General features: G+C 36.6%; 1 protein-coding gene across 2 annotated transcripts in view; it reads left to right on the plus strand.

Moving 5' to 3' along the window:
- The first annotated feature begins 7,693 nt into the window (after positions 1–7,693).
- mta1 (metastasis associated 1) overlaps positions 7,694–19,477 on the plus strand; it is a 107,874-nt gene continuing 96,090 nt past the window's right edge. For both annotated transcript variants that reach the window (XM_005158860.5, XM_001333237.8), the window contains exon 1: positions 7,694–8,012. In XM_005158860.5, the coding sequence (XP_005158917.1) occupies positions 7,985–8,012 (28 nt within the window). In that variant the 5' untranslated portion in view covers positions 7,694–7,984. The remainder of the gene's footprint in view (positions 8,013–19,477) is intronic.

Here is a 19,477-nt window from a genome sequence, read left to right on the forward strand (position 1 = left end):
TGGATCCATGCTTTCATGGTGTTGATGCCAAATTCTGATCCTACCATCTGAATGTCGCAGCAGAAATCGAGACTCATCAGACCAGGCATCGTTTTTCTAATCTTCTATTGTATAATTTTGTTGAGCCTATGGGAATTGTAGCCTCAGTTTCCTCTTCTTAGCTGACAGGAGTGGCACTCTGTGTGGTTTTCTGTTGCTGTAGCCCATCTGCCTCAAGGTTGGATGTGGTGTGCATTCAGAGATGCTCATCTGCACTCCTCGGTTGTAATGAGTGTTTATTTGCATTACTGTTGCCTTTCTATTATCTTGAACCAGTCTGGCCATTCTCCTCTGACCTCTGGCATCAACAAGAAATTTGCATCCACAGAACTGCCGCTCACTGGTTTTCTTTTTTTCGGACCATTCTTTATATCCTAGCATGATTGTGCCTGAAAATCTCAGTTGATCAGCAGTTTCTGAAATGCTCAGAATAGCCTATCTGGCACCAACAACCATGCCATGTTCAAAGTCTCTTAAGTCACATTTCTTCCCCATTCTGATGCTCGGTTTGAACTGCAGCAGATCATCTTGATCATGTCTACACGCCTAAATGCATTGAGCTGCTGCCATGTGATTGGCTGAATAGACAATTACGTTAACAAACAGTTGGACAGGTGTGCCTAATAAAGTGGCTGGTAAATGTGTATAATAGAGTGAGAGAAAGAGCAATTGGTTTCCAAATAGTTATACTTCATGTGACACCATCCTTAGCATCAGAATGCTTAAAGTTCTCACAGTCTCCTGCTGATTTAAGTGTCTATCGCTCATGTTTTTTTGCATGTTGACTCACTCAGAGCATAAAAATACTGTAACGTGCCACCCACAATGCCTTTCTGAAGCGCAGTGTTTCACGTTTCCCTCAGACCAAACTTAGAAGAGGCTAAATCTTTGTAGTTGTGTATGCGGGGAAAGTATAATTATAAACTGGCCTTTGAGACTTTGAGCTTATTCCAAGGCAAGTGAACAAATAAATAAAACAGGATTTAGACTTCAGTTTATAAAAATCTGGTTTAGTAACTGTCAACCAGTGTTTAGACTGCTCGCTCAGAACTTAAACAGACACCGAAAAACTACCACATTTCTTTATTATGTAGCACAAGACACTTCAGGCTGAAAGGCAGCTTTTGTATAATCTTTTGGTGTAGTCATTAAAAACATCTTTGCTAGGTCCACAAAATGACCAATAGGCTTTTACATTAGACATTTTAACCCAGTGTCCTTTCTGGGCTGACATAATCATATAGATTGTCTAGTTCCACACATATCACATGAACACTTTTTAAGTTCAAGCACACAACACATTTTTTTCAATCCATGATGGTACTTTCCCATTGCTTTTTAAAGGGGACATATTATGCAAAAATCACTTTTATAAGGGGTTTTAACACAGTTCTGTGGCAACAGTCTGTGAATATTACCAGCTTCTAATAGTAAAGATTTATTAATTCTATTTTTATAATCACACATAATAAAAACAGTCTGCAAAAACACTTTGATTGACATTCTCCCATTGTATGATGTCATAAGAGGGGGAAAGCCCCACCCATTAGTGATGATCTCTCCCTCATTAGCATGGGACGTTAGCTTTGATTTTTGATTTGTCGCTATGCTGACACATGGGCATTTGTAGCTTCGCCCTCTTTTAAAAAGATTGAATCAATCTGATTTGAATTTAAAGCAACAGTCTTTAAAGCCTTAAAAGGGCAGTTTTAAAGAGTTATGAAACATTATTTGTGTAGTATATTGAAACTTTACATACACACTCTATGGACATCAGAGACTTATTTTAAAAAAGGGCATAATACGTCCCATTTAACACTTGCTGGATTGACTTGTTTGACTTTTATGCCTCATTCACAATGGCAGTGACCTTGTATCTGCCTGTCGCTCAGGGTGGCGATCTACTGCAAACGCAGGTCTGTGTAGGTCTACATCACAGAGAATACAACTGGCACCCGAGCAAGCTGAGGAAGAGTCCTGGAACTCTATTGGCAGTCGCTCAAGAAAGTTGCTCTTCATTTGCATAATGTTGAAGAATTATCAACTTTGACATATTGCTCGACACATCCACCTGGTTGCCAAAGGTCGCTGTCGATCACGTAGATGGAGATCGCCGGAAGTCGTTCACTCTCTGTTGAAATGAGCGGTCGCTTGTTGCTTTGCGGCTGCTTTACACTGAGATCCCGAGTATCTTGCAGCATCTGACAAAAGATAAAGCATTCTATGAACATGGAGCTCTAAGATAATCTTGAGGCCTTGAGTTTTTCCTCTATTCTCACATTCTCACAGGTTCTCTGGGAATTGTCCCTGAAAGTGATTACAATGGGCTAACTGCCTGACGTTATAAACACTTAACTATTCATTATAAAAAATATTATCATGCATAACATATGATTAATACATTGTTTAGCTTGGTCTACCCTTGATTAGTAAGTGACTACACCGAAGGAAAATGAATGAATGAATGAATAAGCTTGGTCTGAAAATGTTTTAAAGGGATAGTTCACTCAAAAATGCTAACAATTTACTCTCACTCAAGTGATTCGAAACTTGTATTGATTTCTTTCTTCTTTTGAACGCAAAACAAGATATTCTGAAGAACGTTGGGGGAAAAAACAGCCATTGACATCCATAGAATTAACAAAAACTACAATTCAATGCTGTTTTTTCCCCAACATTTATTCAGTATATCAGAATAAACGAACTCAAACATGTTTAAAACTAGTGGAGGATGAGTAGATCATGCCAGAAGATTCATTTTTGGGTGAACTGCCTCTTGAATATGAAGTTGCTTTTTGACCATTAAAAACCTGTGTTTGAAATTATATAGACTTTTTTCTTGGCTGCTGCATGGAGGTTGCCATAGCGACGAGCGTCTTGCGGTAGAATAGTTAGAACTTCCTTTTACATCGTTTACAATAGGTAATTTGCGCACCAAAAATGGGTTTCAATAGCGTTTTGAATGGATTACAGAGTTGTTTTGTGACATACAACTTAGAAAGGTGTGTGTTAAAGCCGTTATAATCTGTCAGATGTGGTTCAAGCACGAGAGAAAAACATTCTTCTAGTTCAGAAATACAGTGTGTGTTTCCCCAGCCTGTCAGCGGCTCTTCAACACACACACGCACGCACGCACGCACGCACGCACGCACGCACGCACGCACACACACACACACACACACACACACACACACACACACACACACACTGCATTATAGAGCAAACCAGATTACTGGCATGAAACTTAACAGGTGTATAAGTCATGCAATTTACAAAAATGACCAATAAAAGTCTGTTACTGATACTCTGCTGCTGATTTGCTGTTCATTCTAATCGCGAGCCGTTTATGTTTCATTTTGTGTGTTGTTTTTACGACGGTTTGTTTTTTTGTCAATTCAAAATGACTATAGCCTATATTTTCACATTGCCACAGTTATTAAATCTGTGTGTCAGTGGGACAGTACAGTAGGCTGTGTGTGTCAAACATTTTGGTGAAGTAAATGTGTTTAGGCTGGTTATATATTTGAAAATAAGAGATAATGTTTACTTCAGCGATGACGGGGCTCCATTTAAACTGCAGAAGATGCCGTCTGACAACGAGGGGAAAACGCCTAACAGCAGCTGTTTTCCATCCCATTAGATTACATTTCTTAAATGATCAGTCCAGGAGGTGGTGCTGATCAACAGCAGTATTAGTTCAAAGATGATAAAAGCAGGGAAAATAGATTAAAACTATAGTTTCAAAGCTGTCCAAATGTGAATGTTTATACGCATCAGCTGCCGACTGGAAGTTCCTAGCATTCTCCTTGCACATACACGCAAAGCATAATGGGTAATTTTGCATTCTAAGAAAATGGTCTATATACTTTATATTCTATGAGTGAAATTTTTGTGGTACTAGTTTTAAGGGTCCTGATTAAAAAGGGGGTACAACTTAATCTATAATGGGGCCTGAAGCAGAACTTTACTGAAAGAGATATAAGGTGTGCCATTTTGCACATATGGTCTGTTCATACTGTCCAGGTGTCCCAGAAAGCACAGAGGCACCCTTTTCGCATCACCAGGGGAGCTGTCACACAAAATAAGCTTTTAAAATGCACAATGACATGGGCTGGGAATGAGAGAAAACTCAAGATTTTTTTTTGCCTGAGCTTCATGTTTTTAAAATGCTGAGTAAAGCTCAAAACAAATGTCTAATGTGTGAACAAAACTTTAAAGTTTGCATGAAAGTAAAACTAAGAATGTTAATTTAGCACACATTGTTAGTCTGAAGGTGAACAATAAATCAATCCAAGTTAATCCACTGATTTAAAAGTTTGTTTAGGTAATCTTTAATCACAATCTGACCGTGTTCTTTTGCTCTGGAATGGCAGCCCTTCTCTGATAACATGCTATAAAAAAATGCGATAAAAATGCTTAGCCACACACCTTAAACCAATAGTTTGCTGTGAATGAAGCATGAGTGGAGAAGTGAAAGAATAAAATTCAGCTCAATAATTATATTGTTTCAGCTTTAAATGTGTCACCTTACAGAAACAAGTCAGCAGCAGGTTCACGCAGAATTTAAGTTGTGCATGATCTTCTAGTTTATAGGATTATTTTAGCTCAAGTTTAAAAGGACTGTGGGTTAATATGTCAAGCGTGAAATATCTGTGGTCAACTTGTGGAGATAGTGGAGATATTTTTAAGAATATTTTTTTCTGATGCATAATTCGATCCTAAATATTTGCTTAGAGATTAGTGAATAATATTAACATAGGCCTTTTTCATTTTTTATTAACTTTCATTTTTTTTCTTCTTTTTCATTCTTTTATAACCTGTTTTAACACATTTTTTAATTTGTTTTATCATTTTTTTATCATTTTTATGATTTTTTTATACTTGTCTCTTTTATTCCTGTTTACGTAAAGAACTTTGATTTGCCACTGTGTATGAAATCTGCTATATAAATAAATTACCTTGCCTTGCCTTACTGTATAGGGATGCAAACATATGAACAATAATATTGTTTGGCATATAGGGTATTTTTGGAATTTCATAAATGTAATGTTCATTTTCTAGATAAAACCTGATGGAAACAAAAATGGATGGATGGATAAAAAAATGGAAACAAAGCAGAGCAAAGTAAACAAAACTAAACAGAAAACAAAGTGAAGAAAAATAACTGATTTAACTGATTTACAGGGCACCTATGATTAAAATCATCTTCTGTAAGCTGTTTGGACAGAACGGTGTGTAGGTATAATGTGTCCACAGTCATATTGGAGTGATAGAAACACAATAAGTCTCTTTTTTAAATTTCCTGACGTTAAAATAGGATCCAAATCCCTCCCATTTTGAGGCCCACCGCAACATGACATAGGGGTGCAGTTTTCCCAGCCACTGAATTGATTGACAGCCATGTATTACAGTTTTTCCTCAGCCGCTTTGGTGCGTTTCTCACAACACCAGTGCATTTCTGCACAAAAGTTTATGCATTTCTCAAAACAATTAGTACAAACTGCAAAACCTTGCTGATAACCTGCAAAAGCGCGTCACATGCTCAGAATGGATAGTTCAATCCTCAAAAGCAAGTATTGATGTCAATCAAAGTGTCAGTATCATCAAAGTGAAAAGTCCTGTCACCATCATTTATGAACAAGATAGTCAAATGGCTAGTCAATAGTCATGTTTTCACATGCAAAAAAGTCAGTTTGTGGTGACACTTGCTGAAAATGCTCAAGACAGCACTATATACTATTAGCACAGCCATTTGAAAACTGCAGCAAAGTTAGACATCACTGCATTTAGTGGGGTATCTGAGTACAAGACACTGAATATGTATGTTTCACATGTTTACTGCATTTGCTCGTTGCAATTCTAATTTGTTCACAGCATTGTGCAAAAGTAAACACACCCTTATTTACAACAAGCATAAGCTTTCTTTGGTTAAAGCTGGGCACAACTGTAAACTATATTGCAGGACATATTGGAACTGAGCCTACAACATACACAGGTCTGTAAATAATTCATGAAATTGTTCAATTTAGAAGACATTTTCAAGAAAATAAAGATTAATTTTTTTTTAAATTTGCTTGACATATTTTTGACAGCTTGTTCAACATTTTTTTATGTAATCACTCAAGTAATGAAATGAGGACTATTAGCTTTATATGGGATGACTATTCAGCATTTACAAGTTTAGTTAATTTTAAACGACATGACATAAGCAAATGATAATGTTAAAAAAATAGAGAGTTGTATGAAAGCAATTGATGCATGTCCAAAAGCATCATTTGTTGGAAGGAATGAGAAACTGCTACTATGATGTGCACAAATGACTAATTGTTTTGAGAACTGCATTAACTATTGTGCAAATGTAAATAGTGTTGTGAGAAATGCACCAAAGCGACTGAGAAAAACTGTAACATGTCCCTGTAGTAACGCGTATAATCATATCATCAAGACACTACATCCGCAAAGCAACCAGGATTAAAAAATCTGACTCATCATTGCAGAAAGGTGTGAATTAACTTCACAACAAATGCATCAAATAATCATTGGAAAAGTTCTTACTGTAGTATTTCTTACAAACGTTACGTGAGATCTGCTTTCTTCATGTCAGTCACTGTGCTGTTTATCTGACGCAGCCAAGGTGGAGATTAACGCACACTCTAACAGGCATGTGGGAATGGTGGGCGGGGAGAACTAGCATTAAAGGCACAGGCAACAAAAACAGCTACATAGTGTTCAGAGCAGAAAATCCCAATAATCTGAATGGTATAATAAATAATCTGATGGGTGTTTTGAGCTGAAACTTTACAGATAACTGTGGAGATACAAAAGATGTATCTTAAATCTTGAAAAATGGGTATAATAGGTGCCCTTTAAAACTGAAAATAGCCATATCAGAGATGTTGGATGGTGCTCTTTTGACTCTGCCGACAAGCAACCATTCAGCAACACTAAAGAATGCATCAGGGCCAACCCAATTGCCAACACTGCTGGTTCTGGAAGAAATTTCCCCATTAATTTTCTCCCTACAAAATTTAAATAAAAAGTCTTTGTTAAGGGGCACAAAATAGAATTGGGATCAGACCATATACTACAGCCAATTTCGTTTATTCAATTTACCTATACCGCAAGAACTGTGGGGGAAACCGGAGCACCCAGAGGAAACCCAAGCGAACACGGAGAGGCAAACTCCACACAGAAACGCCAACTGACCCAGCCGGGACTCGAATTAGCAACCTTCTTGTTGTGAGGCGACAGTGCTAACCACTGAACCACCTATCACCACAAGTGCATTATAGTTACAAATATATAACAACTTTCTACTCGCACCCTCACAACCAACCACATTACCCTAGCAACCTTACAGCATTACAAAATATCAGCACTTGAATAAATCAAAGATGGACTCTTTGTTCTCTGAAAGCAAGTCCAACATGTCTGATGCTCGCCTCACAGTTTCATTAGACATTATGTAGTTATTTTTTTGCTCCTGCGTTCCATCACTTGTTTATATCTTTGTTTCAAACTCCTGTAAAAGCAACAGTTGTTTATTTCTTTCGTTCCGCCTCTAGCGGGTCCAAAGTAGTACAGCAGTGGTTCAGCCATTGGAAGTAGGCGGGGAAAGGCGAGTGATGCTGCCACACAGAGCCCCTTCCCCTCCCTCTCGCGCGCGCTCCAGCTCCGTGGCCCGACTCTGTGCTCTGCTCCGGAGTGAAGGATCCCGCTTTGTTGAGAAGGTGTTCCAAAACACGCGGGCGAATCCGAACGCGAACACGCACACCGGCCCGTGGAACGCGGCTTCATCAAAATATGTGCACTGTCTCTTTAAGATCCCTTCTCTGGTCCGCTTCGTATTGATCAATCCACCATTTTCCAGCGCACAGCACTGAGCGGCGGCGGCAGAGAGAGAAAGCCCTACCTGGAGACGCCAGGCAGGACCGGGGGCAGAGTCATGGCAGCCAACATGTACCGGGTCGGAGGTAAGAGATCATGGTTGGCTGAAAAAAATGTCGTGCCCCTTTTATGTGTGTCGCTCTCGTTCATGCTTTTTCGCAACAGGGCTTAGCAGTTTTAGGTTTGTCCTTCCTCTTTTATTTTTTAAAGTACTGTGGGACTACAGTGAGAGAGGAGGATGAGGATGGTGAATGCGAGATGAAGAGGGGCACTCTCTCGTTTCGGGACCCCGAGAATGTTTTACGCTACTACAAACTGGCGCAACATTTACTGCCGTTAGCATGATGTAGCGTGTGCAAGTGTCATTGAGTGTTAGTAACAAGCGGGCAACTCTCAAATTTACACCGAAGAAACGCGTTTGAGCTTTTAAAGTTAAAGTTTGAGGAGCACGCCTCACTTTAGGGACTCTGGCTGCTTGGAGAATTTAGTTAAAGTTGGTTGTAGATTTGCACTTTCGGACTTTCTCCTTAAAAATATAAATTCATAACAGTATTTGCAATTTCTAAATAGGCAAAACATTAGCAGCTATTGACTATCAAAGTACAACATTGCTCCCAGTCAATAAATAGTGCTAATATTGTTTGAAGTCATATTTCAGACCAGATATTTAAAGTATCATGGGAAACACTATATGAAGCATCTCACAAGTCCACTGAATATGTAAATATAAAACCTCATGTAAATATAAAAACGTCACCTCAGTAGTTAGAAACACTGTTTTGAAGGTAGATGATGGTTGATGTTCAAACCGTTGACTTTAAAATTAATGTAAAGTTTTTAAAATATTTCTACATTCAGACTTTATCTTTAATAATATGATTTCAGAAAAATATTAATTGCAAATTCTAAATAGTGAAATTATATTAGCAGCCAAAGACTATCAAAGTACAACATTGCTCACAGTCAATTAGATAGTGCTAATGTTGTTTTAAAGTCATGCCTACGTGTGATTTCAGCCGGAATATTCAAAGTACCATGGTAAACAATGTATGGAGATGTCACTGAATGAATGTGCGAATATAAAACCAACTTTACCTCAGTATTTTAAAGTATATTTTATGTAATATGAACAGAGAAAGTTTTGGCATATAGAGGTAAAGCTAATACTTGAAGTCCGTCTCAGTGAGAAGCTGTGGTGTATGAAAAAATACCAAATATAGACTATATAACGCTTGGTGTTAAAGAATAAACTTATTTGGGATGTGTTTTTACAAATTTGTCAAAACACACTGCTTTTTTCCACCCCTAATTTGGGTCACACATAAAAATTGTTCACAATTATGTGTAATTATCTGAAGCTCAGATACACAGTTAAAGGAATAGCCTAGTTAACCCCAAAATGTGCCCACTGTTCCACGGAACACAAAAGGAGATGTTAGGCAGAATGACAGCCTCAGTCACTGTTCGCTTTCATTGCTTCTTCCATACAATGAAAAGCGAATGGTTACCGAGGCTGTCATTGTGCCTAACATCTCCTTTTGTGTTCAGTGGAAGAAAGAAAGTCATACAGGTTTGAAACAACATGTGTGTGACTGAACGACGTCAGTAGTTTTGCGCAGTTTTCGGGTTATCCTGATTGCGCTTGGCTCAGGAACTGATTCTCTGTTGGTATCAATTATCCATTAGGATCTCTGCTGTTGATTTTCAGGCAATGAATGTGTGCTTACAGTGTCCGGTGTGTAATTATTGGTTTAATGAGAGTATTTGGACTAGAAAGTTTGCTGTTGATGTAGGAGAGCTGCTTGAACATGAAGACAATATGAACTTTTATCAGGAGCATTATGAGTGAATTTACATATGTTCTAATGCGTTATAATTCTTAGTGCTCTGCATAGATGTGACTAGTGTTTGTGAATCAAGTATATGGTATTCAGATTAGGGCTGTACGATATTGGAAAAATCTGACATTGCAATATATATTGTGATTTACTTCGTTATACTTGAAAAGAATTAGGGTCCACTTTATTTTAAGGTTCAGTTCTTGTTCTTTGCAAACCCTTTTGACTTTTGCTTTAATAAACTCCTTACTAATAGTTATTAAGGTAGTTTAGGTGTTGGGTAGAATAATATCATTCAGAAGATGTGCTTTGTAAGAACTAATGTGCAGCCAGTATCTCAATACCATGCATGCTAATAAGCAACTACTGGTAGTTAATAGTGAGAATTGGTCCCTAAAGTGTTACCTAATGTATTCATTTTGATTGACTGGGATGATTCTGTAGGCGACTGAATCAGAACATACAATAAACAAACTACAAGCAGAGATAAATGCAACAAAAGAATGATTAAAGTGAAATAAACAGTGCATACATTATGGTTTTGTATATGTAAATGTAAAAATTACACTGCAAAGTCAACTCAACATTGCATATCTTTGAGATGTGACTATTGTGGATGCACACATTGCGATATCGTTCCTAAAATGATGTATTGTGCAGCACTAATTGATATGTTTTTTATTTTTTATTTTTTTTTAAAGCGCTCTTGATATATCTGCTATATTTATGAAAAGGTGCAATGTGGATGCATGCAGTATATCCATCCCAAAAGCTAATGATACAGATGAACTGGTATAAATGGTGGAATTTATTTTGAAGGGTTTAAGGCATAGTTGACCAAAAAATCTATATTTACTCACTCTCAAGTGGTTCCATTCTTTTATGAGTTTCTTTTTTCAAAACGAATATTTAGAAAAATGTTAGAAACCTGCAATCTTTGAATTCTATAATAGGGAAAACATCCTTTTGAAGTCAACAAATACAAAAAAGAAAAACAGGTTTGACAAGTGTATGGGTGAGTAAACGATGACAGAATAAAACATTTTGGGTGAGCTATACTTTAAAATTCCCATTCCATACTCCTAAAACAATTTGAGAGCAAAAAGTGATCTATTTTCAGTATCTCTTCTCTCAGTATTTTTGCTCATCCACTGAAAGTTCAGGCAAGCAAAACTTTTCAGAAAGTTTTACATTTATCAAAAGTAATCAATATCATGAATCATTAAACAATTTAATCTAAGTCAATTGAAGAAGTTTCTCATCACTTGAATGCTCTGAAATGTCCAAGTTTTGCTTGCTTGAACTTTCAGTGGATGAGCAAAAATATTGAGAGAAGAGATACTGAAAAATGGATCACTTTCTGTTCTGAAAATGTTTTATGAGTTTTGAAAGGGAATCTCTGAATCCTGAAGAGATCTCTGATGTCTTGATTGAAATATCTGTAAACCTTAAAGCTTAACAAACCTATTTTAAATACCTCAAAGCTGAGTAAATAGCTAAGTTTCCATGCAAAGGTGCAAATTAAATTTATGCGCAAATCTGGAATATCGCATGTAGAACATGCAAATAAAGCAGCGTTTCCATCCAATGAGTCTAAGAGAACAAAATTGTCACTTCCTGATTAACTGGGGCTAAATATCAAAAGTAAAATGGAATTTGCTGTGGTAGGAGAAGCTGTGTGAATCTTTTCTTTATTTAATAAATTACTCAGCAAATTGAATTACCTCAGAAGACAGTTGAGATGCTGAGCACAGACGCTCTTGACAATTATGGAGGGAATTAATAATACAATAACACTAATACTGAAATGATTCATGCATTTTAGAATAACCAAAACAAAATTTCAGATGTTTTACAATGTGCTCAGCCTGCTGGTTTGACAATTCTCACGCATTTTTATCAACACATGATCTTTTGTAACAAAATCACATGACCTTTTTTAATGCACATACTGGAATTTGGTATATCAAAGTTTGGTAAAAGTGTTTCCATCGTAGTTTATGCTCATCTTTTCTTATTGAATAAAAAGTTTATTCTACTCAGTTATCCGCGTACATTTGTATGCACCTTTTCAAAATGTATGCACTTCATGCCGTTTCCATCAACCGTTTTTTATGCACATAAATGCATTAATAAAAAAAGTAATCAAAACATTCAGAACCAATAATCAATCAAATTTTTCCAGGTCTGTTAGTTTCAATTACTTGCCCTACCGTGTGTGGAGTTATGGGACCCTGCTTTGTTTGTTACCATTGTGTTACTTTGCAATACATTGAAGATTGAAGAAGCTGCGCTAGAGATTACTTGAGAGGGCGTACTTTCCATTACATTAAGATAATTTTTCAAATTAAAACCTATACAGAAAATGTAAGAAATGTACTGTTTAAAATATGATTTACTGGATATACAAGAGTTATTTTATTTAAAATAGATAGATACTGCTTATTATCTACTTTTAATATGAAAAACATTGAAAATATATATTTTTCCAAAAGTGCAAGTCAATTACTTTCACTTTTTTTTAATAAGAAAAACAAAGACTGTTAGTTTTAGGCAATATGTGTTTTAATTTCAGTTGTTCAGCATTGATGTTCAATAACTAATCATAGATAGTGGATAGTGTGTGTTTCCTTTAATTATTTTTAAATCAAGTAATGCACCCTTTATTCAAACATCTCTCTCTTGTAATCTGTGAGCTAATTTACTGTACAAAACCTGTCAGTAAACTATGAGGGCAAAATAAATAAATAATATATTCATTTATTAATCGTAATCCAAGTTAAATAATAAAAATGTAGTTTTTTAGGCAAAATCGCCCAGCCCTATTTCTTTCGTTCCCATGTTTTAACAGTGTAAGATACTTTTATTTTTATGAAAATGTGTACTTTTTCACATTTTGACAGCTCTGTGCTATTTTGTATGCAGTTAGCAAACTCTGAACGGTCCCTACTCTCACTGGATATCCTGTACAGAGATGAATCACAGGTTTGTGAATGCGTTCGTTCAGGACTTTAAGATCATTGCGCAAATCTCTGTTACTCTGTTACACGCTCCTCCCCGTGTTTGCAACATCTTTGGCTGCTGAGGCTGAAAATGGCCCCGGGCGCTCCATCCAGCAGAGAGTCTCCAAGGGCCTTTACACCTCTGGCTACTGCATCACCTGATACATATCGACATCTCCTGCGCTCGCTCACTCGCTCTTCATTTCTCTTATTCTCTCATCGCTCTAGCGTACACCAAAAGAAGCACATTGACCAACCTCGGTCTGGAACGTTGCCAGTTTTGCACAATTTTACACCTCCGTGTTCAGACCTCTGCTGTGCACCCTACACTAAGCGCAGCCGTACTAATAGCTGATTATCGAAATGCGGCACAACTATCATTTGGATTTCATTAAAGCACCCCAGATACCTTCCCCGATACGAAATCTCGTGGCAGCTCCAATATAATCGTTGTTTTTGAGGGTATTGAATTTGGAAGCAGAGCCATAATGGATAAAACAATGCCCCGTGAGGAAGAAACAAAGCCCTAGCGTTCCCTTACTCCTTTGTCCTCCCTCACACACTTGATGGAGAAGGTATAGCCGGCCTGAATTCTCTCTCATTGAGCTAACGGCTTTTCTCTGGCTCTCTTTTCTTCTCCCAGAAGGGAGGCTTCTCCTAGACTCCAGCGTAGAATAAATGTGCCAAGAAAATCAGAGGGAGAAAAAAAATTCAAAACAGACCACCATGATCAGCCAGAGAAATGATGGAAACGGGCTGAATCACATTGCAAGGGGTGGCGATCTTAGGAATGGGTCAGCCCTGAGTTTTTGGAGCCATGCATGAGAAATGTGAGCCAGTGGAGAGGACACAGTGAGCTTGAGATGATGTACTGTGTTTGAGGAGCTTTGCCAGGTGTTCGCCATCTCTAATTTGTGTCCACTCGGTGCGGGTGTTCGCCCTGCGCCTGGCCAAGTGAACATACTTGATGTATGATGCCACAGAACAAATTTTTTTCTGTCTATTACTATAGCTGGAGCGTATTGCATTGTACGTTTTAAAATGCATTTTGTTCATAGTTCACCTCAGGGAAAGTGCAGTTGCTTTAAAGTTTTGTTTATGCTGAAGCAAGTCTCCACAATAAAAAAACAAGCCTGAACTCAGTTTCTGCAGAAACTTTATGAAAAAATTAATAATTGCTACTATTTTAAATGGAGTACACCTCTTTTATAGTCAGCATATTGTTCATTTCTTAATTTAAAAAATAAATAAATGAATGCTTGATCTTGGAAAAATCCAAGTATCCAAGAACAGAAATTGAACAATGAAATGTAAAATAACATGGCCATTATTGTTTACATAATAATAAAATAAATAAATACATACATATATATATATATATATATATATATATATATATATATATATATATATATATATATATATATATATATATAAATAAAAAATAAATAATAAAATAAATAAATAAATATATAAAAATAAATGAATATATATATTAGCGCTGTCAAAATTAGTGTGTTAACGCATGCGATTAATTTTAAATAATTAACACGTTAAAAATTTAAAAATAATTAACGCAATTAACAGAGTTGCAGGTTTTTTTATTTCCTATTGTGGTGGACGTGTGTTTAACATGCAAGAAATGTGGATAAGACCAAGGAAGCACTTTTTGAAGGCAAGTTCCAAGTGTGCCGCAAGCCTGCGTTTGAGTGAAGGTCTCGGCCGTTAGATCGCCCCCTGGGGGCTGGCTGGCTAACTCCTCCGTGTTAATGAAGAAGACTTGAGCCCAAATAAAAAAATTAATTACACTTGCAATAAAATGTCCCGAAAGATGGTTCTGGTCGATTAAGGCAGGGGTTTTCAAACTTTTTCAGCTGAGGGCCCCTTTGTGTAGGGCGAATTCTTTCGGGGACCCCCAAAAAATAAAAATGACGCCACCCCGTCAAATTAACAACTGTACTTAATTTTTTAAAATTGTATTATTCAATACATTTATATTATTATATATTATTCAATAAATTTATATTATTCACTATCTGGATTAATTTTTGTAAGAATTTAGTTAAGTTGACATGGTTTCAGTGCTTCAATCTATTGATCAAATCTTCATGCGCAGTGTTTATTGTGGTCTGCTCTCACTGGATTCCATCAAGCCATATTTTGTGTTCGAGTCATCACGTTTACACAGTTTTTTATGCCATTTTTATGCTTTTTTTGCCTATGCACAGCTAGACTCTTCTGTATTTACCCTTACAGCTGAGAGTCTAAATGTATCTAAAGATTTAAAGTTTTAAAGAGTTTTGTCATTCATCAGCCTGTTAACAGTTAACTGTACTGTTGTAACTAGCAATACTACAATAGAGGCTGTAGTGGTTCAGTGTGTTTTGTTTATTTTTATTCCTTTTTTTTGTGCACATCATAATTTACTCAGGTCGACAATCCTGACTTACACTGATAAAAAATAATTTCCTAAATGCAATCTAGAATTGGGTATTCAAGTTCAAAGAGCCACAAATTTTACTTTGCATAATTTTAGAAGCTTTGCTGACTTTAAAATGTTCATACCAGTTTGTTCTATTAATAATAATACTGAACATTACATTTAAATTACACAAATAAATATGGGAAAAAGTGGAATATCTTAAAAAAAATGCATTTATATTCAGAGTATTAAAGTTTGATCAGATATGTTGAGCTCCATTAAATATAGAGCACTAATACATTTTAATTTTTAATAATTAATTAGCCCTATAACATAACACAAACAGATACATTATAATTTTTATAGGCTATAGTGGTTTTACTCAGGGTGTATACAATTTAGTTTTTTTTTAATGATCCAGTTATGAACCAATGTGAGTAAAAGGTCCACTGCAGAGCTCATCCAGCTGTCATTAGTGTAACAGGAGTGAAACTCTGAGAACTCGCTGATGTGATGACAGCTCCATTCATTGTTATTGCAGCACTTTTTGCTTTACAATTTTAATATGTTTGTTTGCCATGCTGCAAAGAGGACCGTCTGATATTTGTACAATGCAAAGCGTAAAGCCTGTCACGCTTTGGACGAGGTGCATTGTTGTGACGTGTCTTTAAAATGCTATTTGTTCCCTATGAGTGAAGCCTGCGCAGAGAGGTGCGCACTCCGCAGCACCCAGCTGATCGGTTACTTAGGAACGCAAGCCATATACAGGGAAGTGATTTCAGCCACCGATAATGTTCTTATTGATCATGTATTTTAACTGAAATATAGTCGGTTAAATAGACCTGAGCATTCATTTAGTTGTTTAGCGTAAAAGAAGTAAGCATAAGTGAAAGGTAAACGCCGTCAGGTGCAGCAGACAAGCGCCAAAAATCACAGGAAGCGGCCGGCCAGAAGCGCTTATTCAATAAAAGTCCCCGTGCACAGAGGCGGGCCGCTGCGCTTCTTTTCCTGTTTCACGAAAGTGTCAACTGCATTTAAATGACATAAGCATAAAGCTTAAATTTTGCAGTACTTTTGAGCTCAAATTATAATAAAAAATATTTTAACCTTCAGAATAATGCGGGTCACAAAATTCATCCATGTGGGCCCATTGATTACCCCTTATCTAATTTTTTTTTGCGGCCCCCCTAGCGCCATCTGGCGGCCCCCAGTTTGAAAACCCCTGGATTAAGGCACTGATTATTGTGCTGAAATAGGTGCAGATCTTCATTTTTGTAAAATGTTTTTGTTTGTTTTTAGCAGTAATTTAATGCTGGGCATGTCATCGTGATTGACAGTTGTGTTTGACAGTTTCTCAAAGCAGCGCGTCTGAGCTTCGGCAGAAGACTGAAGTGTTATTATTCGATTTTTGTGTTATTTTACCATGACAAAATGAGTTCAGCAGTAAACTACAGTTTCTGACATACATGATCCTGGTGGAACACTGTTTATTCGCTAAGGTCAGGGCTTTTTTTCTGGCTTTATTATTTTGCTGATACACGTACGCCTAGCCACCCAGATAGCAAAATTCACTTGGGCCAGTTCTCGCCTGCCGGAAACTTACACCTCTAACTGACTACCTCTGCTGGACCTACTCCGGATGCCTATGGACTCACTGCCCGATTCCAGCCCGAGTCAATCAAGCCAGATTCGGCGGCCGAGCGAGCCGACGCTGCCGCATGCGAGCCGGAATCAGCCTGCGACGCTGCGAGTAGGTTATGTGCGCTGGGGCCCGGAGCTGGCGCGATTGAATCTTCATTATATAAACCCTCACCTTTGTTAACGTTATTACAACCATTTGTGTTGATATGACAGCAAACGCAGACTACTATGTAAACGCAAAGTGTAGCACTTAGTTTAACCTTTGAATAAAGATGCAAACAACATATATTTAAATAAAGAACAAAATAAATAACAATAAACCTGTATCGATTGCACAAATATTAAATAAAAATAAAAATGAATAATTTTTGTAGTGCACAAGAATAAAGAAATTCAATATAGGCTAAATATGACAATAAAACTGCACAATAAATGACAAATAAACTAATTTAAGTACGGGGAAAATACAGGAGATCGTTAGCAGTAATTCTCTATGTGTCTAAAATAATAATCTCCACGTTGATCTCCTGTAAGGTTATTTGAACTTGCTTTGCAGGACGTCTCTGCATTTTAAGTTTTGGCATGTTATTGAGTAATCTACTAAATTTGCTGTTATTGAACATTATTGAAACTGATACTTATATAGTCTATTAGAGCTGTAAATGTTAGACATTATTTATTTACATACTGTTGGCGTTTTATTTGAAAACTCCAACTAAACATTAAAATGAATGTAAATTCCTCGTTGCCAGATATAATGAAGGCATCGAATAAACCAAATGAAAACAGAGGCAAAAAGTTTTTTTTTTTTGCACAAATTGTCAAATTGCAGGGTTGGGATGTGTAAATATCCTGTTAATGTTAAGTAATCTTGCTGTATTTTTCTTCTAAAGGCACGATTGTTCCCGCCTGGTAAATCGTTATGGTGTGTAGGCTATTTTGGGTAATTAAAAATAAAATCCTTTCCTAAAATGTACGTGTTGTTTATATGTTATTGTTTATATTTTACAAGTGTTATTTCTACCCCTTTGAAGATAACAAATACCAACAACCCTGTTATAAGAGAATATGTTATTTGTGCTCATGTTCAGGCTAGAGTGTATCAAAGATTGTTTATTTCTGCAGTCCAGCATGTATTGCGTTTATTAAAGTTTAACAGCTTACATCGCAGCGTTTTAAACCGTATATTATTCTGTGTTTTTAAATGTAAGTGCTTCTATTTACATCAGCGAGCGTTTGTTATAGTGCAGACAACGGCAGTCGAGTGAGCAGTTTGGGGGGCGTGGTTGATTTTACATAAAGCGTTTGGTTGGAAGCTCGACTCCGCTCATTTTCGCGGCTCCTCCTCTGGCTCCATCAGACAGTCCTTCTGCGCATGTTCAGGCTCCAATTTCAGCAGTCTTTTGCCACAGTTTGTGCCCGTCAAGCAGGCGTTTTGCCCTCAAGGCGTTCAATGGGAAAAGGAGCTGTCACGTCGTCCATATTTTTTACAGTCATTGACAAGTTCCAGTATAAAACAATTAGTTGCATCACAGGTTATCCAGAGTTTCATGCAATTTCGGGTGTTTCATTTTTAACTTTCGACTTCTGTTTTAAGTTGATACCGCATGGCGAACAGAAAGAAAATCCTCCACATTTCGTGACTCGTTGTTCCTTTAAGGTAATAAAATCACTGCTTAGGCTACATGGTAGAATTTTAATAAGAGTATAATCTTAATCATATTAAAATTGGAGTGTTGGTGTCTTATGTACTTGTACTCAGAAAGCCTCTGGTGAAGTTGCGAGCTGTCCCAGACAGGGCATTACTCTGCCTTTCAGCATGAGCCCTCCAAGTTTAGCGTGCTTCCTCATTAAACGCAACGAAAGCGTGTGCTTCTTGTTGTTGTGTCAGAATCCTTGTGAAATACAGTAATACTTTAGGACGCTTAGTTTAAGCAAATTTGATGAACGCGATCATGCGTGTTGAATTTGAAGGGAGTCGCACGGGAGTCTCTGTGCATATGCGGGATACTCCTAGTCTTGGCAACTGGATGAATGTAAAGGAGGATTAAGCAAAATTGTTTCTACTTTATAATTAATGTTCTCAACTCACAGCAATAAAACTTTACAATGAGTGCAACAGTTTGTATTCAGTAGTTTATTATTATAATTTTGGCATTTTTTTTGCAGTCCACTTAGAATCCAACATGGAAATCAATGTTTTTTTTTATTGGCATTGAAATTGGCATTTTTATTGGTTTTGAAATTCAAATGGCATTAACATGCTTGTGTTTTAATTTCTGTAATAAATATGGCTGTCAAGCCAGGATCTTAATGGTTTATTGTATGTATGTTGTTTACATGAAGAAATCTATCAAATTATGTTACAAAAATTCTAATAACAATTATATTTTGAATTTAAATAGTTTTTGTCTTTCGTTTACATTAACTTTACATTTGAATAGCCAAAATTACAAGTTTCACTATTTTAAATGTGATTAATCGCGATAATTAAAAAAAAGGTGCGATTAATTAGTTAATTTTTTTAATCGATTGACAGCACTAATATATATATATATATATATATATATATATATATATATATATATATATATATATATATGTATATGTATGTATATATATGTATATGTATGTATGTATGTATAAAT

This window comes from Danio rerio, chromosome 17 (genome assembly GCF_049306965.1).
Source record: "Danio rerio strain Tuebingen ecotype United States chromosome 17, GRCz12tu, whole genome shotgun sequence".
Lineage (NCBI taxonomy): Eukaryota > Metazoa > Chordata > Actinopteri > Cypriniformes > Danionidae > Danio > Danio rerio.